The 21,465-nt window shown below is 36.3% G+C and overlaps 1 protein-coding gene across 1 annotated transcript in view; it reads right to left on the bottom strand.

Annotated features, from left to right (window-relative positions):
• The window catches only part of LOC136028674 (zinc finger protein on ecdysone puffs-like), a gene marked incomplete in the record, with an annotated part of 72,223 nt that overhangs the window by 34,343 nt on the left and 16,415 nt on the right, over positions 1–21,465 (bottom strand). Inside the window, 1 exon segment of the mRNA XM_065706501.1 lies at positions 16,124–16,255. Coding sequence (XP_065562573.1) covers positions 16,124–16,255 — 132 coding nt within the window.

The following is a 21,465-nucleotide window of genomic DNA, read 5'->3' as shown; positions in this document are numbered from 1 at the left end:
TACCGCTGCAAGTGAGTCATAATTTTGTTGAAATAAAGATATCGAACGAGAAACGTGAAGAATGTCATCAGCGAAGTTAAGCAGCGAAAGATTAATCCCCGGGAAAAGCACGACGGCTTTATTACTTGTTGTGCTTCGATGATAGCGTTATTAAATAGTGATAATAAGTTTTGCCACCTTGACATATGCCTTTCTTGACACTCAGCATTTCTTTAGAAGGAAAAGTGCCGGACGGAGAGGGGATCAGGATGACAGCCGAGAGCTTATTGTACATACTGTAAATAGGAGAAATGATGCAAGAGGAAACACCTCGCTGAAGGGCTTTGAGCAGGATATGGCCATGGATGCCAGAATTAAAGGCTCTACTTACATTAAGCGCTCCAAAGACGAGAAGATCACCGCTTTTATCTGCATTAATAAGAAGATTTGCAAAAACGCTGTGAACGTGTTCCCGTCCTGAGTCCTTATTGAACCCGAACTGGTCGTCCGGAGTAGTGCATTGAAGTGCAATTTCATCAAAAATAAGGGATTCAAATAGCTTACAAAAAGTAGTTGAAATAGTGATCGGACGATATGAAGCGCACTGGTCAGCTGGTTTACCTTTTTGAGAATAGGATGGACTAATCCAACACCAAAGCTGCCTGGAACGATGCCAGTAACGAAAATCATTTGAAATAGCAGAAAAAGATACTCTAGGAGAAGATTGCTGGGAAAGCTTAAATGGGTGCCAGATGTACCATCGATGCCCTTAGATTTTTTTTTTTGTTTTTAGCTTAACAATTTTGAAACGCATCAAAGACAGAGTGAACAGGACACCAATATCCTTAACTGCAAACTAGAGCTCCTTATCGAGGGCCTGGCAAAAGGTGTTGTCTTGGTAGGAATTAGGGGCTGAAAATTGGTCTCTCTCTGAAGTAGTCGCACTAGTCTTTTTCTGGCATGTAGGGTGGGTCATTGGAAGATTTGTTTACGCTAAGCGCAAGAATCTTCTTATCCGTGGGATACCCAACAAGGAAAATGAAAACATTGAAGAAACTGTTTATGATTTTTTATCAGAAATGTCGATACGGAACTACAGGGATATTAAGTTTACGGCCATCTATAGACTTAGAAGTAAGGCTAAACGTCCCATCAGACAAAACTCGCGCCCGGCATCGGACCCTATTCTTGTATCTGTTTTAAATCTTCGACATAAGGATAATATTATGGCTAGTGTTGGTAATCTAAGAAATACGGGAAAAAGCGTCAGTATTGACCTTCCATTCGAATTGGCTAAACGTCGGAAAGAGCTTCTGAGTACGGCTTATAATTTAAGAAATTGTAAAGTTCCCTCCGATAAAGTGTTTCACACCAAGGTGGTTCAAAAAGGGACTAGATTATGGCTAGAATCCAAAAAGACTCCTAGTTCCAATTGGATCAAGGTTGATGACGCATGCTACGACCCGTTTACCCTAGTTTCCCCCTCGGCCAATACTGAATTTGATTCTGACGCATGATCATTAACGAGTGCTCGCTTCCACTCTATATATTATATATCAAAAAAATGTGCTGTTCTTTATTGTTGTTTGTCTTATTGTATTTTTCCCTTTTATTTTTTCATTCTTTTCCCTCAGTGTTTACACCTTCCTGTGCTATTTTACTTGTCATTTTTTTTTGTTTCAGATCAAAATAATCAAGTTCGTGTCTTAGCCTTTTTACTTGGGAATGTTAAGCAGTTGACGTCGCTGGTGTTCACGCGACTACAGCATGACTCTCGATCACCTGTATCGGTAAGTAATTATGGTTACTTTTGATTCTCCTTTGGGGATTAACGTCAACATAACATTAGAGAGATTAAATGATAAATGAAATTAAGAGAGTTAATTTTAATGAAATTATAAATAATCCGGTTGGTAAAGCCCCCAATACGAGTTTTGATGAAAGTTTTGTGAATATTATTGATAGCGTGTTTGTGGAGGAGCTGAGATTTTGAGGCTCCGGAGCTCGGTGGGGCGATGTTTTTCCGGTTGTGCATCTTAACATTCAGGGCCTAAATTCTTCATTCGACGATATTCAATTACTATGCAGGGATTCGTGCCCAGCAATTATCAGTCTCTGTGAAACATTTTTGAATGAGAATAATCAGGTACTTTTGGATATCCCCGGTTAAATGTCGATTTTTCGAAACCGTAAGATGGGCAAAAAAGGTGGACTCGGATTTAACATCCAAAATAATTTTCAGGCTGTACTAAGACATGATTTATGCATAAATAATGAAAACATATTTGAGTCACTTTTTATTGAAATCCCAATTAACGCAGTTCATTCAATGCTCTCCTCGAGTTAACATCTCAGTATCAGAGAGCGCGCATTTTGACTTATTTTATGCCATTTTGTGAACACCTGTGAATAGTTATTATGACCAGGAAAAAGAGACGTAATGATATGGAATCCACACGATTATCTGTGCAAGATTCACAGCCGAAGGGACAATACGTGATTCGATTGATGCACTGACCAGTTCGGTCCATCAGATTTTAGAAACAGTTAAAGCAACGCGGGAGGAGATACAAGGTTTGAGATCTGAATTATCCGAAATCCGTTCAGACATTAGTGGTCTAACCTCCAAAGTGAATGATATTGAAATTAAAACTGCTACCCACTCGGATACAATTACAAAGATTCAGGCAGAATTAAAAGATATAAGAATGAAAGAAACCATGGATTAGGCCCTCTCACTGATAAGGTCCTCATATTAGAGAATTTGGAAAAGAAAGATAACATTATTGCTTGGAATTTAAAGGCTGCTTCAGTGCCGGAGGCCTCGACGAAAATGGAACACTTGCTGGTAAATTTCTTACAACTAAAAATTAATTTTGAAGTTAAAGAAGTACATAACAAATTTGTGAAAATACGACTCATGAACTCGGATGACAAATTCTCGGTACTTCAAGCGAATAAACAATTACGTGACCAGCCCTGGAAAAAAGACCTTGATAAAGCGACAAAATTTAATTACAATGGAGTTTTCTTCAGTGATGATGTTAGTAAAACTTGCAGGGAGATTCGCGCTACGCTGAATCAAAAAAAGAAAGAAATGAAGGAGAAAGGTTTTATTGCATGGATCCCACCCACGGTACCACCCACATTATGCTACATAGACCAAGACGGAGTGAAACAAAAAAAGAAGTGGTATAACGTCCCACCAGTCGAATAAATTGTGTAATTTTTTAAATTTTTTTCGCATTATTAGTGATTTGTTAGGATTTGTTCATAACAGTCATTATATAAATCCGCAAATATGTGTTGGTGTGCGCACATTGTTGCCAAAATATGCGTGTTCTCTGTTGAATGAAAAAGAATGAACATACCTCCACCGAAACGCAATGGATTTCTCCGACGTATGCGGTTGTTATATGTGATTAGCTTAGTTTTCTTTTTTGAGTGGTCTTTTGTTAAATTATTGATTAACTGGAGTGAGGCTTTTTTGTTGATTTATGATATTGAGTTTACATAATTTACCTGATCTTGCAAGCAGAACTAAACTGTTAGAGGAAAATCCTTTTGATATACTGGAATGCTTGAAAGATGTGAAGGATGATGAAGCAGTAATTTTGGAAGATAGCCCGAAAAACAAATATTCATTTATGGATGATTCTATCCCCACATGCAGTAATGTACGGTCTTCTAGCTTTAACTGCAGAGGTTTACTTAATAGCATTGAGTTCATAAATGACATAATTAATAAAAATAAAATTGAAGCTTTAGCGGTAAACGAAACTTTCTTAAATGATAGAAATATTAATGATGTAAAGTTTTTTGATTATGATTTTGTTCACGAGAGTAGAAAACACCATCAGCATGGTGGATTAGGATTTATCATAAGAAAAGAGTTAAAATCGAAAATAAGACGAGACCTAATGATTTGGAATGTAGAAATGATTTTTGAAACGTGTATTCTGGAATGTGAATTTAATAAAAAATCAACAATCATGATATCTTTATATCGCCCACCTTCCGGAAGTATAGATCAATTTTTGATGCAACTTGAAATTTTATTAAATAAAATATCACAGATGAATAAGCAAATATTTATTTTTGGTGATTTCAACCTAGACCTAATGAAAATTCAAGCAAAGCAAAATGATTCGAAGATAAGAGAATTTTTAGAACTAATGCTTTGTCAAGGACTGCTCCCATCATGTCTGATTCCAACTCGAATAGATGATATTGGAGCAACATTAATTGATAATATTTTTTCTAATAGTATTTGTTTTTCAACTTTTGTAATATTAAACGATATCTCAGATCACGGTGTGATAATTTCTGAATTTAATTTGGCCAGATCTAAAAAAAATAAACGGATTGAAAAAACAGGTCGTATAATAAATGATGAATCAATTGCGCGTTTAATTATTAAGCTAGGAGATATAGATTGGAAGGAAGTAGTCAGTACTGAGGATGCAAACAAGGCATTGGAAATGTTTTATAAATCATTTAATGATGTTTATAATGATATATGTCCGAAAGTTAAAAGGAAAACACCCAAGTCAATGCCACAAAAACCATGGATATCTCCGAGACTGTTGAAATGTATTAATGAAAAAAATAGACTATACAAAATTAAATGCAACTATCCGTCTGATGAAAACATCCAGAAATTCAAATTGTACAAAAACACTCTGACTAGAACTTTGAGAGAAAGTGAAAGAAATTATTATGAGAAGGAAATATCTTCAGCTGCATCCCAACAGAAAATGTGGGAAATATTGCGTGATAAATTAAATAAAAATAAACGAAGATCAATACCGACTTTTCTTAATAATGGAAATGACGCTAATGAATCAACTGAAAAAAAGGATATCGCAGAATTATTTGCTAAGCATTTCAGTAAAATTGGTGAAGAATTGGTTAGAGATCTTTTGGATAAGCCATCAGATTATACACGATTTATGCCCCAAAACGAAGATAAATCATTGTATATGCTACCAGTATCATTTGATGAATACCAAAAAGCTATTAGTGATTTAAAGAGAGGAAATTCGGCTTCAGTAGATGATATATCGACAAATCTCTTAAAGAAAATATCAGGAGTAATATATGAACCTCTTGCAGATGTTATAAATAAGAGTATAAAAAATGGTGTTTTCCCTGATCTTCTGAAAAAGGCTAAAATAATCCCTATATTTAAAAAAGGGGAGGCTCAAGATCCCAATAATTACCGTCCTATTGCACTCCTTTCCCCACTGGCTAAAGTTTTTGAAAAAATAATGAAATATAGACTTACATCATTTCTGGAAAAGATAAATTTTTTTTCGAAGTTCCAGTTTGGTTTTTTAAAAGAAAGATCGACAGAAGATGCTGTCGCCGCAACACATATTTCCATTAATGATGCTTTAGATGATGATTGTTTAGCAGCTACATTGTTTTTTGATATTAAGAAAGCTTTCGACACTTTAAATCACGAAATTCTATTTAAAAAACTAGAAAATACGGGAATAAGAGGAGTACCTTTAAAATTAATAAAATCATATTTGCACAATCGAAGGTTTGTGGTAGATATTGATGGTGAATATTCGTCTGAGACATCGAATAATAATATCGGTGTACCGCAAGGTTCAATTTTAGGACCTCTATTATTTTTAATATATATAAATGATCTCCCAAATTCTACTACTGAAAATGCATTAACAATTATGTTTGCGGATGATACTGCAGCAAGTTTAAAAGCACCAACATTAGATGCACTGAAAGAAAAACTGATTGAAGTTGCAAAATCCGTCACAAATTGGTTCCAAATTAACAAACTTGTCCCTAATTTTGTTAAAACAGAATTTATTATTTATGGAAGATCAAATCAAAAGTTGAAAAATATTTCTCTGAATGAAATTACCATTGATACTAATCATGAAATCAAAAGAGTATACACAGCAAAATATTTAGGTATCGTTTTTGACCCTACCATGAATTTTAAAACACATATTTCGTTGTTGAGATTAAAATTATCAAGATATATAGGTTTGCTCCACCGACTAAAATTTTTATTCTCATATAAGGTTCTAAGAATCCTATATTTTTGCCTAATTGATGCACAAATCCAATATTGCTAAGCTATATTTTTGCTGACTTTTAAATCACATATTAAACCACTACAAACCCTGCAAAACAAAGCTATTCGAATTCTAGATAAGTTTTTACAACACCCGAGGAGTACAGATATCCACACTGAAACACGTACCTCTTACCTGTTTCTAGACATAATGACTCTCACACAGAAATCTCATCTCCTATTATCTAGTTGGTTTTTTAAGATTCAACATGTACATAATTTCTTTTTTGACCAGAATTTACTGTCCAAACATCAAAATTCACTGACAACTAGATGTGTTCACCCATACAAACTTCCTCTGGTGAAAAATGAAAGATCCCGTTTCAACCTCCGGTATATGATCCCATCAATAGCCAACAAATATTCATTAAATAAAATTGTTGAGTTACCAAAAGGATCTTTCAAGAGACGATTAAAAAGTCATATAATGGAATCTGCTTGCAAGAACGGTTGGTAAAAATTTTTAATTCTTAATTTTATTTTGGCCTCACTCCACTTACTCCACCTTAAATACTCTCATTAAAGATACTCTTTTTTATTTATTGATGAAATAGTGGTTCATTTTTTGTTTGTTCTGTATCAATGAGGATTGTTAAATTTTGTTTATATGTCTTGCCCAGTAGTCGAGCTTGTCTCTCCATTTGGGCAAGTTGAAGATTTTGATGAATATGAATTTTTGAATAAATGAATCTGAATCTGAAACGCTAAGAAAAGGGTAATAATTGGCGAAGTATATCGTTGTCCAAGCGGATCTGTGACTGAATTTCTTGAAACATTAGATGACGTTCTTAGGAAAGTTCTTGCTGAAAAATATGAAGTTATATTGATGGGTGACTTTAACCTTGACCTTACGAAATCGTCGTCTAGGCAGGCTTCTAATCTCTTGTCTTTACTAATTTCATACGGATTGGCTCCTATATAAACATACCGACAAGGATTTCAAACCAGTCAGCAACATTAATTGACAATATTTTTTCATCGCTACACTCCATTAGGAATGAAGTACTGCTTTCTGACATTTCTGACCATTTGCCAGTTTCAGCCCTGTTTCAAATCTTCCAAAATCCACAAAGATTAGTCCCCCCGGATAAACCGAGATTTTGCTGCTCACCAGTGGAGCTGGATAGACTGAAAGAAGATCTTGGTACATATAAATGGGACTTTTCTTTACCAGAAAATATTAGTTTAGGCAATTATAATGACATATTTGGCCGGTTTTATGACACAGTTAAGGAAAAATTCACGTCTTATTGTCTAAAAGCTCCTTTAAAAAATCCTCGATCAAAAAGATCAACACCTGTAGCTCCATGGTTAACATCTGGAGTCCTAAAATCAATAAAAAGGAAGCAGAACCTTTGGAAGGAGTACAAAAAAAGACCAAATAAGGCCAAGTTAGAAGCATTTAAGTTGTACCGTAATTTTCTGAAATCAATTATTCGCAGAGCTAAAACAGTATATTTTACAAAAAGATTTGTTGATTGCGGTACAAATATAAAAAAGACGTGGGACGTGATTAAGGAAGTTAGTCGGCCGTCCATGAAACCAGAAGGTCTTCCTAAGTCTCTCATTGTAGAAGATTAACTTGTAACAGAAAAAGGCCAAATTCGACATCATATGAATAAATTCTTTGCGTAGGTAGGAAAAAAAAACTGCTAATAGCGTTTCTTATTCCTCTTTGTCACAGTCTTGGAAGCAGTTCTTAGGTCCCTCGTGCTTGAAATCAATGGTTAATGGGGAGGTTACGGTGCAGGAAATTAGAAATATTGTTGTGTCTTTAAAGAATTCTTCAGCAGGTTTCGACCAATTTTCTGCTAAAGTAATTAAACATATTCTTCCATCAATTATCATCCCAATTTACCACTTGATTAATAGGTCATTTGAACTAGGAGTATTTCCCCAACGTCTTAAACTTGCTCGTGTTATAGCTCTCTTTAAAGGAGGTGACAGAAAGGATCCTGGGAACTACAGACCGATCTCTCTTCTGTCAGTGTTCTCTAAGATATTTGAAAGAGCAATGCTCAAACGTCTGCTGAGATTTCTTGAAGCTAATTTTTTTTTCCATCAGCATCAGTTTGGGTTTCGCGCAAAGTATTCTACAGAACATGCTTGTAATAGACTTCTTCAGTTTATAAGACGATCTATAGATTCTAACCTTATTCCTGCAGCCATTTTTCTTGATGTAAAGAAAGCTTTTGACAGCCTTATACATAATATTCTCATTGGTAAAATTTGTCATTTTGGTGTCCGTGGGGAAGCATTGTCTTGGTTCTCGTCATACCTAACTGACAGATCTATCGCCACAGAAGTTACAGACGAAAAAGTTCCAATTGAATACGGAGTACCCCAAGGTTCTATTCTTGGGCCAACCCTCTTCCTCATATATGTGAACGATCTCTACCGACTTTTTACACCCCAATTAACAATGTTTGCTGTGGATTGTGTCACAAATCTTACTCTGAGAGTACGTTGGTGTTCACATAAAATAGTAAAGAAGAATTAATAGCATTTGCAGATTCACTGCAGATAGCAGATAGCACTTTAGGTGCTGCAGGTCTGGATGAATCATCCCTTATTCTAAAGCTTCAAGCAATGACTGAGAAAATACTCTTTTGGCTTGACATAAATCAATGAACTTTAAATGTAAAAAAGTCCTACCTTCTTATTTTTTCTCGTAAAGGTGTGAGCTGCCCCACAATTACTGAGCTTCATACACCAAGAGGCTCCATAAGTCGTCCCCCGGATCGATATGTGCGATTCCTGGGAGTTCTTTTGGATGAAAATTTATCATTTAAGTGGCATGTTCAAATAATAAGAGTGAAAATTTCCCGTGGACTTGGGATCATCCGAAAATTAAAGCGTTTATTCCCTTTCCCTATCCTCCGTCTTTTATACTTTTCTCTGATTTACCCTTATATATGTTACGGTTCGTCTGTGTGGATGTCCACATTTCCCTCGGTACTTGCTCCTATTCACAATCTTTATGAGAAAGCGGCAAGAATTCTCCAGTCGGCTACACACACTCCTCTTAACCTCCTCAAAATTGAAGATATTTATGTTTCATCTCTATCTTCGTTAGCATATCAATATTTCCAGGGAGATCTCCCATGTTGTTTTTCGGGACTGCTTAAACTAGTAGGGGAAGTAAATTTATATATCGTTCGTAACCGGGAGGATGTGATGATTCCAGCTAGTCAATCGGTTCGTTCAGACTTCGGCCTGGCTGTGACTGTGGGACATGCTTGGAACTTGGTTCCCGCTGAGATCCGGCAGTCACGAACACTTGGCTCCTTTAAGAGACAGATGAAAAGTTTCTTATTAAAGGCTTCTTATTAAATGTTTCTTATGGTTTTTTTTTTCTTTTTTTGGGTTGTTGTTTTGTTGATGTTGTATCCTCGATGACGCGAGAATTTTAATTTGTATTTTATTATCGGGTGATGTGAGGGTCGCTGTTTCGCGGGGACTGCCGGTGAGTTGATTTCTTTTCTTACATATTTATGTTTAGATGTTGTTTAGTATGTCTATGACAAGTTTTTATGATTCTTTATTTATTGTGTGCTGTTTCCCAAATAACGGGCCATTGAGCCCTTTGTGATATTGTTTATGTTATTTTATGAAAATAAATAGAACTTGAACTTGAAGCTCAAAGACGCCATAAAGCAGGAGGCGAATTATCGACAATCTTGTTGGTACGGGCAATTTCGTTAGCCTTATGCTGTGCGATGGCTTTGGAAAACTTACGTTTCGTGTAAATACGAACAGCGTTGACTACTCTGGAGCACGGCTTCCCACAATCTGCCCATAATTGTAGCCAGAATTTTGCTGAATCACATGCGGCCAGGAGATTAGGATTATTCCGCCAGTTACGCACTTCCGTGCCGTGGCGAATTTTGCTGACAGGAACTGCAGATAGCATGCATTATGTCAGAACAGTTGATGTTTAGTAGGATAGTTTTTTCCGAGTCTATTGTCATGTTCGGATAAGCGAGAAGTGCGAAAGGAATTCGGATCTTCAACAATATGTAGTCGCATGAGCTCTGGTAGGAATCGATGTTAGCAGCTTCCCAGTTGAGGCTGAACAACCATTTAGGTGGGGAATTTTTTGGGGGTAAGTTTGCTGCAAGGGCTTTATTTGAAAAGAATTACAGATCGGCATGTGGTCGGATATGGAGTAATCAAGAAGAACTGTTGTACTAGAGGTGGGTTTAATCATAGAAGAACAATAGAAATAGTCCAACTGAGACACAGAGCCAGATTGATGGATGTACGTAAAATCGCGATCATTTCCAACATAGGTGAAACTTGAACAAGCATGGAGTAAGATCTGAGATTTATTGTTTTCAGGGTCAGACAGTTCACAGTCAAAGTCACCAAACAGGAGACAACTTAGGCCTTCATCTTCATATTTTGATACTAGCTTGGCAATAGATATACATGTGAGAGAGAACTTCCTCTCAGATATATCATTACGGTAGTTAGTAGGAAAACAAACTACAAATATGACCACATTCGAAACTTTAACCGCAAGGAAACGGTCAGACTTAGCAACTAGATTACCAAGTAGCTCTTTGCGTATCATCAGGGCCAAACCACCTGAAGGCCTTCCGCGAGTGGACTTAAAAGGGTGGAAAAAACAGATTAAGAGCATATTTGAACTCCAACAGTTGACGACTATCGCTTGACAAGAAGTGTTCCTGGAGACCCAGCACGTCAAACAGCAAGCAAAGTTCAGACAGTAGGCGATGTTTCAGTAGAATTTTCCCAACTGATGTTCCACGATACAATTTTTAATGTTTCTTCAGGCATTGGAATTCTTTAGAAGAGACTGAGCGACAGGACATTTTAAACTGTAACGTGGGTGGCCGGAGGAGTTGCAAAGAGCACACTTAAGTGCCTTGGTACAAGGATTATCTTTGGTTGTGAAGTGGCCAGCCTCACCACACCTGGAACATTTTCGGGTACCTGAGCACGCAGACGTAAGATGACCATATGACTGGCAAGAGAAGCATTGGGGTGGCAAGCGTTGAAATATACTAATGGGGAGTCTTTTGTACCCTATGATGGGCGGAAAGCGAATAGAAGACTCAAAAAGAAGCTTAAACAAACGGGTGTTTCAGATTTGAGTTGCTTTCAAACAGTTGGCAATCAGATCACATAGGCTATTTTCGTTCAGGTCTTCAGGAACATAACGGATAATACCGAAAAAGGAGGGGCATTGGAGTTTAGGCTTGGCTTCAGGGTTATTCCCGGTTATACGTGACATAATAGATTCAGCACCACTTTTATCCCTCTGACTACTTTCCAGGCGTCTCTACTGGGGCGAAGATTGATTATATTCCCACTAGCTCCTCCACATACATGCTCCAGATAAGCTTTACGGGAGTCACGCTTTTTAAGGTCTAAGGAGGGCTTCTTGAGAATAACTGCATAGGAAGGCTTGACTGGTGGAGTGACTAATTGATTCATGGATGTAGCAAGTTTCTCAGCTGCACGGCCTTTTTTCTAACTTTCAATAAAGTCCTTCAAAATATTGGAGATTTCTGTCACTTTTTGAGCAACAATAGCACTCAATCCACCAGGCGTAGTTGGGACCTCCATAGGATCAAAAATTACGAATTTCGGTAATTTAATCTCGTTAGTCTCACATAACTGGATCAGTTTCAGCATATCTAACACATTATTGGCAATCTTTTGGCGAGAAACGTTACGACTCGAAGTATTTAAATAGTGCCAAAGTGTATCCTTAGCTTTGATAATCATATCCTTGTCATAAAATCCCACTGCCTTTTCGCAAATTTCATCAGTCTTATTTGCTTGGAGTGCTCGCGATAAATATTTAGCAAAGCATTATGCACAAGTCTTTCTTTCTCACTCGACATTATGCTAATTTAGAAGTCAAGACACATTCAATAGGAAAAAATAACGGGTTTCTTTTTGCACGCCACAAGAGCCCATTAGCAACTAAAATATAATTGATACATGAAATGTAATTAAATGAAAATACATGAATGAAAAGGCAAGACAAGCCAAAGAATCAGCAAGCCGTGGAGACACACAAACTGAATATTGCCATACCAAAGAAATAATAGGAAAGTCAAGTACCCAAGAATGCCTGGTGAAAGATGAAAACAGAAGGCTCCTGACAGATGCAAAAGAACAAAAAGAATGGTGGGCAAGTTATTTCTAAGCCCTACTTCATTGCCCACACCAGTGGTCCCATTGGATATACCAGACCAACCTCTCTTCAGTCTTCACATCAGTGATGAAAACCCAATAGCTGATGTTTTACTCTCAGTAGCTAAAAAAAACTTAAGAATGGAAAGGGCCCTGGTAGAGACTGCATTTCAACTGAAATGATTAAGTTCAGTCTGCATTGAACCCTGGCCGTCCTTCTTCTTGCTCCTCTGGCAGACCAAAAAGTTCCCTGAAGACTGGAGAACAGGAGCCTTAGTCAAACTCTTCAAGAAAGGGGAGGCAAAAGAATGCAACAACTTTAGAGGAATCAATCTTCTCTCGATCCCTGCAAAGCTCTTCATGACGATAGTATAAGGAAGACTCCATGAAGACTTCACTTACGTGAAGAACAGCATGGATTTCGGCGAAAAAGATCTTGCACCAACTTTATTTTTACTTTATGCACCATGCTGGAAGAATCTAACAAATGGAGGCAGCACTTGTATATACTCTTCACGGGCTTTGAAAAGGTATTTAATTCAGTAGATTGTCAAACGCTGTAAAGAGTACTGTGGTTTTACAGCATTCCAAGAAACTAATCCATATAATAGTTGCCATGTATGAAGAGACAGAATGTTGTATTAAAACATTGGATGGCAACACAAGCTGCTTCAAGGTGACATCTGGCGTCAGGCAAGACTGTGTCCTGTCACCTCTCCTCTTCGTCCTAGTTGTAGACTACATCTTTAGACAGATAAATGGGCATGAAATCCGGATTGCAAAAAAACTTCTTCAGGATGTCAACTTCGCCAATGATGTTGGGTTCATAGAAGCCAACAAGCAGAAGCTTCAGGAATTCCTTAACAAACTCGCAGAGGAAGCTGAACAATTCAACATGAGCTATGGCTCTTAACGTAATGACGTCCTGTCTGCCTTTTAGCTCTGCAAATACAGCGCTTTCACCAAATCTCTCTTGCATCTTCTTTTTCATGAATCTTTAACTACATCCAGAATCCTCCGAATCGCCCATGAACTTATTCATTATACTAACAAAATCATTCTTTGTTAGTTGCTCATCATTGTTAGCCTGGAAAAACTCGACAACTTTCTCGAGCGTCTCGTTCTGATTCAAGTTCTGTGGTCGGCCAGATTTTCGTTTTCCACACTGTGAAGGAATTCCGCTATACTTTTTGAGGATATTACATTCCGTTAGAAAGTTTGAGTAACAGGATTAGTGGTAAACTACATCAGCAGCGTGTAGATCGGCAGGGGCAGCGAGAATTATAATCATCACTGCTCCTGACCAGTCATCGTTTCTCTTTCCAAAACCTCTCTAGTGTATTTTCACCGAGACTCCACCTTTCTCTCCAAAAGGGACTTTTCCCGACTCTTCCACTAATTCTTCTTTGTAAAAGATACATTTCAGACAACTCAAAGTTTAATAGTAGTTTGCTGTATATTCATCATTCAATCTAAAAAGATAAATGAAAGTCTTAATTGTACGTTCAAATAAAGGTGATTTTCATAATTACTGTGATCTAGTACCCTATTCTAGATATTCATTTTGCTGTTGTACGCCTTTATATGGAAACAGAAATTTCATCTCCTCAATATCAACCTTGACCTCAAACATAGCACATTTGTGAAACAGCTAGATGAGCAGGGGCGAATCCCCATCATTTTTATTGGGGGAGAGCAAGAGGGGTGCATATCCGGATAATCAAGGGGCATGGTATATATAATAATTTTTCTCTCTACATTATTGGGGGGGCAACTACCCCCTTGCCTTGGATAGAAAAAAATCATTTTTATTGGAATTTGTTCTGGTTCAATTGCAATTTGTTCTGAAATCAATATGAGGGCAGCCCCTATTTCCCCCTAGGAAAGCAAAAATGTACAAAAATAGCAAGATTTTACAACCATTTAGAAACATAAATATTTTTGGAAAAAACATAAACAACAGCAAAACTGTTTCAAACCTTTCAAAATCTTAGCCCCCCCCCCCTGTTCGAAAAAGTCATAAAATACCCCCCTTCCTTTATAATATATCAGAAGATACCCTTGGAAGTCAACAGCTATCTAAAGACCAGCACTTATCAAACAAAGCAAGAAGCAACTCTAATTAAACTTGAGGCAATTACAGAATTTCATGTTTTATAGGGTTTCCAGCTTTTGACTTAACTTTTTAAACATCACATACATCAGCCCAATATTGCTAAATGTTGTTCTTGTACTGAAAACTACTTGATTATGAATGGAATTTTCATTATATAGGAAGGGTGTATCCAGGATTTTTAATGGGGGGGGGGGGGCCAAAAAAATAATTACAAAACGCATCAACAACTTATTTAGATGCATTTTTGTTAATGTTTTTTAGAGGTTGGAAAAAAAATTTGGGAGTGGAAGGTTCGACCCCAGTAGCCCCCTTAGACATGACCATATTTTACAGAATATCTTGAAAAGAAAAATTCTTTGAGGGGAGTTTTGTTCGCAATACAGGCCATATTTTCCCGATTTTTACGACATATTACTTTTATATATATATATATATATATATATATATATATATATATATATATATATATATATATATATATATATATATATATATACTCTATATGAGTTTCTAACTTTAAAAGGTATAATTCAATACTATTTGAGGGATAGGGTGTCAATCTATATATATAAAAATAAGTTGTCTGTCTGTCTGTGGATCAGGTGACGTCATGTTTCTGTGTCCACTGACGTCATGAAATTAGTTGTCGTCATTTTTGCTTTGACGGTGACGTCATTAATGGTATTTAAGACATGCGTTCACGGAAAAATGTTTAATTGTAAAATGACTGAAGAACCTACAATGGCAACAGCCGAGGAAGCTGCTCAAAGAGTCTATGCTAAAAAACTTGCTGCTGATAGAGAAAGTAAGAAAAGAAAGCGTGCCGAGGAATCACAAGAACAACAAGAAAACAGGCTTGCAGCTGATAGAGAAAGTAAGAAAAGAAAGCGTGCCGAGGAATCACAAGAACAGCAAGAAAACAGGCTTGCGGCTAAAGAACGCAAAACCGCGCAGTTAGATGAAAATCCACCTGGAAAACGAGAGTCAAAACATATCAAAACTGAAAATGATAGCGATGATGATTGGGTTTGGGATTTTGACTTGGATAAGGTCATCAATGCCTACCAGATTTAAGTTAAAAAACAAAGGTTCGGCGATATGTACTTCATAGTGACGCTGAAAAATAAAGAAGAAAAAAAAACTGAAAAAATGTAAAAAACTAAAAAACTAAAAAGAAAAAACACTCAAAGATAAATTACAGACCGGACACAAATGACGACCGACACAGAGGGAATATAAATGACGACCAGGAACCTCAAAGAAAAATTACAGACTGGGACACCCGGACACAAATCACGACCGGGAATATAAATGACGACCGGGACGCAGGGACACAACTACAACGGGGACGCCGGGGGCACAGGCGGGATATATAATTGACGACTGAGACACAGGGATTGTTTGAATAGAAATTACAGACCGGGACACAAATGACGACCGGGACACAGGGAATATAAATGCTATTTATATGCACAGACAATGGGACAGCGAAGAATGTTGTATATTCGCATGTTTTACGTAGTTAAAAATATATATTTATATCTATCTCTATTCACAGGTGGGACACAGCTACAATGGCGCGTAACGACTTACGCGCGCGGGGGGGCTTGGGGGGGGCGCGAAGCGCCCCACCAACTAGATGTTGGGGTGGCGCGAAGCGCCACCCCAACAGCTAGTATAATATATAATACACAATTTAATGATGACATCATAAAGGGAAAATTAGTAACTATTGTTGTTTATTCTACCTGTGTGTTTGCAACATATCTTGGGCCTCTTTCCATTGTTTCGTTTAAAAAACCACGGTTGCCTCTGTAATCCATCCCCTGATAGACTTGGGATTGCTGATACATTCTATAGCCAGGATTTGGACCAAAAACCTAAAAAAATAATAACACAAAAATGGAAAAGCTACATGGATGATATAAGCAACAAATGACATGTGCACAAGCTATAGCACTAGAAAACGTAATGGCATCTCATGACAATGTCATTGATTGGTAAACACAAGTGAGACCTTACAGGTGAGAAAACACTATAAAAAAAATTAGTTCAAGAAGGCCTGATTCACACAGTTGATGCATTTTGCATGCAATGTTCCTGGTAAGACGGTTTACAGCTGTTGCTTACAGCAAACAGTATGGGTAACTTAAAAAATTGCAAACTGGCACTAGTGCCAATAAAAAAACCCATCAACACCATCTAGCGTTTGGCCAATTGACATTTTTAAGCATAATAATAATATCAATTAATTTAATTAGTGCAACTGGTAAAATTAGAGAAGTAATAGGTGTCTAACAGAAAAACGATTACAAAGATTGAAAAAATGTCATGTGTAGCCAGACACGAGACAGCATTAATAGCTTTTTTTGTATTAGCTCCAGTTGCTGCTACCCGTTGTTACCCATGCTCTTCAACTTACAGAATAAAGATGTTTTTGTCTTATTTGCAGATTGATTTCCCAACATAGAAAACAGTAATGCAAGCCCCTTCTTACTAGATACTTAACCATAGGGCTTTTATGTCAGGACAAGAAATTTATTCATTTGCCAAAAAATTCAAAAAAAACTAGCTACAACAAATCCTAATGTCCAAAATATTTTTGGACACTTAGAGGCAAAACTTGAAATTTTGACTTTTTTTTTACAATTGACAAGTTTGACTTATTTGAACCATTAAGATATTTCTATTCATCAAGACCCTTATTAGTTGACAAAGTAGAAAAATTATAGTGAGGGTGATCTGAGCCAACCGGAAAAAAATTCAAAATTGTCAAATTAAAAAAAAAGGTCAAAAATTTTAAATTCCAAAAAAAAGAAGCCAAATTTCAAGTTTTGCTCCTAGATGCCAACAAACCACAGCAACCAGCTACTACAAATCTTAACGTCCAACATATTTTTAACGTTTGGTGGATGTTTTGCCAGGCAATAGCATCATTAAATTATCAGTGATATGTCATTTTGAATATGCCAAGTGTTTTTAACTTAAGTTGTACATGTAGTGCAACCAATACAACAGAACATAATAGACTATTCAATTTTTTTCAGGCTATTAAATCACAATAAAGTGGTTTATATGTACTCCATGGAGTCTACATGATTATGAATCTCATTTTTGATATATGGACAATTGGATTAAGCTACCTCTTAGCATTACAACCCCCAACTATTTTGCAAAGCTAGTATATTTTAAGGTTCAAAACCATTTTTTTGGCAAAAAAAAAGGTAAAGTGCAAGCAGTATTAAAACTTAGGTAAACATAAGCTATCCTACATATGGGGGAAGGGAGGGTGGCTGCTAACTTCTGGTTTAACTTATCTTTATTTCAAAGTATGAACAATATCTATTTCACATCAGGAAGGCAGGCAGGCAATACAGGAAATATTATAGTTGTGTTATTTTTTGTTTTCATTAAAAAAATATATATATTTTTAATATCTAATCAGGTTTTTCTCCTAAATAAGACAGAGGGAATTTTCAAGTAATACTGAAAACTGTTCAGAAGGGGAGGGGAGATTCTTTGGACAATCTCCCCCTCTTGATCATGTGCCCTTTTATGTATCATTTAGCCTCAGAACAGGCACTACAGCATTTTTTTTTGTTGAAAAAAATGCCAAATTAATCTTTTCCAATTTTTTTAAATACTTTTAAGCAGTTATTCTGAAAACTAAGCTCTGAGCAGGAAAAAGGAAGATGAAGAATTTGGTCTTGTGTAAATACACTTGGACATCCACAGATGGCAACATAAAAATCAAGTAGACAGGATTCGCTGCAAGTACCCTTATGCTGCAATTACATTATGTGGTGATTTTAATGAGCTAGACCAAAAGTGGCTTAGCGCTGCTCTTACTCTTGACCAGGTAGTCAAGTCGCCTACACGCAGTGATATAACCCCAGACTTGATCTTTACCAACATTGAAGATTACTACTGTGCCCCAAAAATAGCCCCTCCAATAGGGGCAAGTGACCATCTATGCATCTTTTGGATCCCTTTATCATCCTTTCCCCCAAAACCATTGATCAATAATTCATATAGACCCATTACTGACGAGAAGATTGCCAAATTCAAAGTAAAACTTAGCTCCAAATCTTGGGCCAATATCCTATGTCTTACCAATGGTGATGAAATGGCTTCTAAGTTTTCAGCAGAACTTTTCCAATTATACTGTGACACCTTTTCAGTGAAAAAAGTCAATTGCAAATCCAATTGTAAACCATGGATAAATAAAAAAAAATTGTGCCTACTAAATGAACGTAATACTCTTTAAGGAAGGATTTTTCCAGGAATCTCGAAAACTTCGAAACATTGTTATTAGTGAAATCCGTAAAGCAAGAAAAGAGCATGGTGCTCACGTGCTCAATAAGTTACTGTATGCTAACCCTAATAATTTCCACAAATGTATCCAAGATCTCATGGGAAACGTCTCTTTAAAATTTCTCTTACTGGATAGTAATGGTGACCCAGTGAGTGCACACATTATAAATGATTATTTTCCTTCAATTTGTAAAACTCACCCACCCCTCCAAAATATGCCGGCCAACAGTGCAGTGAGTGACATTCCTGTGATTGAAATACATCAGACCCAGCTTAAACTCGAAAATCTTGACACAAATAAGTCAGAATACCCAGGTGATATCCCTATCAAATTGATTGTGAAATGTGCCTATTATTTAAGTGTATCTCTAACTGCAATTTTTAACACATGTTTTGTAGATGGGATTTTCCAGTGTGTTTTAAACAAGCTATTATATCACTTATACCGAAAAACAAGACCCCTTACAATTTCCTCTTTGAAAATATTCAAGATAATATTAACCCAAATCAGTTTGGCTTTAGGCCGATTCATAGCACCACACATTGTTTAATTTTTATACTTGACACTGTTTTCAAACATCTTGAGTTAAATAGTTCATATGTTGAGGCTGTTTTTGCTGATATTATTATTATTAACTAGCTGTTGGGGTGGCGCTTCGCGCCACCCCAACACCTAGTTGGTGGGGGCGCTTCGCGCGCCCCCCAAGCCCCCCCCGCGCGCGTAAGTCGTTACGCGCCATAATAGTTGCGCGCCATTGTAGTTGTGTCCCTATGTCCCACCTGTGAATATAGATAGATATATATATATATATATATGGTTTTAACTACGTAAAACTTGCGAATATACAACATTCTTTGCTGTCCCATTGTCTTTGCATATAAATAGATTGTCAGGTTTACCGACTCTTGAACATGCAACATATAATGGTCCATGGGAAAACAATCTGTATTCAGATCTATACCTCATGATTCTAATGATTGCCCTTGAGCTTTGTTGATGGTGATTGCTAATCGACCATTCCCTGTCCCGGTCGTCATTTATATCCCCCTGTTTCCCCCGGTGTCCCCGTTGTAGTTGTGTCCCTGTGTCCCGGTCGTCATTTATATTCCCTGTGTCCCGGTCGTCATTTGTATCCCGGTGTCCCGGTCTGTATATACATTCGTTTTTTAGTTTTGTTTTTCTCCTTTATTTTTTTCCTTTTTTTTCTTTTTTAGTTTATTTAGATTTTTAGATTTTTTAGTTTTTTTATTAGTTTTTAGTTTTTTTTTTCTTTTTAGTTTTTTTGTAGTTTTTACCTTCTTTTTAGTTTTGTTAGTTTTTTTTTTTACTTATGTCCTGGTCGTCATTTATACTCCCTGTGTCCCGGTGCTTTGTTGATTGCTAATCGAACATTCCTTTTGTCCTGGTCGCTTTCTCTTTGAGTGTCGTCATTTATTTTTTTCTTTTTTAGTTCTTTTAGTTTTTACCTTTTTTAGTTTTTTTTAGTTTTTTAGATGAAAATTTTTTTTAGTTTTTTCCTTTTTTTCTTTTTAGTTTTTTATTGGTTTTTACCTTTATTTTAGCTTATTTTTCAGTTTTTTCCTTTTTTTTATTTTTTTTTTTATTTTTTATTTTTTTTTAGTTTTTTACCTTTTTTTAGTTTTTTTAGTTTTTTTAGTTTTTTAGCTTTTTTACTTTTTTTATTAGTTTTTAGTTTTTTTTGTAGTTTTTGCCTTTTTTTAGTTTTTTCAGTTTTTTTTTAGTTTTTTATTGGTTTTTACCTTTATTTTAGCTTATTTTTCAGTTTTTTCCTTTTTTTTTAGTTTTTTTTAGTTTTTTTTAGTTTTTTTAGTTTTGTACCTTTTTTTAGTTTTTTAGCTTTTTTATTAGTTTTTAGTTTTTTTTGTAGTTTTTGCCTTTTTTTAGTTTTTTTAGTTTTTTAGCTTTTTTATTAGTTTTTAGTTTTTTTTGTAGTTTTTGCCTTTTTTTAGTTTTTTTAGTTTTTTAGCTTTTTTATTTTTTTTATTAGTTTTTAGTTTTTTTTTGTAGTTTTTGCCTTTTTTTAGTTTTTTTCAGTTTTGACGTCACCTGATCCAGTTTTTTCAGGTGACGTCACCTGATCCACGATCCACAGATCCACAGACAACTTATTTTTATATATATAGATTTATTACCCGTCAAAAACGGAAAAGAAGGAGTATATAAAAGAAAAGAGAAATAAAAGCACAAAAATTTAAATACACTTCCACAACAAATGTTATAAAATAACACTAGTCCAGGGGGGTTGGCTCTTAAACATTGGTACTGAATTTGGAGATTCTTCTCTCTATGGCCATGGAAGGGTTGGTGACCTTATATTTCCTGGAGATGTCGCCATTGCTGTGCCACGAAGGGAGACGCAGGAGAAACATAGCATATCTGTAGAATGCACTGCAAATGGCTTTCTTTTCGGTAGCTGTGAATACTTTCCAGAAGGGAACCAAAGCAAGCAGATAAGGGGTAGTAAAAGCATTGTATAGCCGGGCAAGGAGAGGACGGTTGAAACAATACTTATTGGCAACAAGTAATCCGTAAGACGCTCGTAGACGGGAACAGAGGTGGTTGTCAGTGCTGAGCGTGTGTCCTTCAATGTAGAAGAAATAGTAAGGCCAGTAAGGGACTCACAAGGCTTAATCAGAGTGTCGCCAATTTTAACGGAGAGGTTAATTGAAAGCTCATTTTTTGAACCATTGAAGAAAAATAGTTCTGTTTTAGATTCGTTGAAGGAAAGTCCGATCTCCTTGTATACCGCTGCAA

Source organism: Artemia franciscana, chromosome 7 (genome assembly GCF_032884065.1).
Source record: "Artemia franciscana chromosome 7, ASM3288406v1, whole genome shotgun sequence".
NCBI lineage: Eukaryota > Metazoa > Arthropoda > Branchiopoda > Anostraca > Artemiidae > Artemia > Artemia franciscana.
This window is presented reverse-complemented; position numbering and strand designations above follow the sequence as displayed.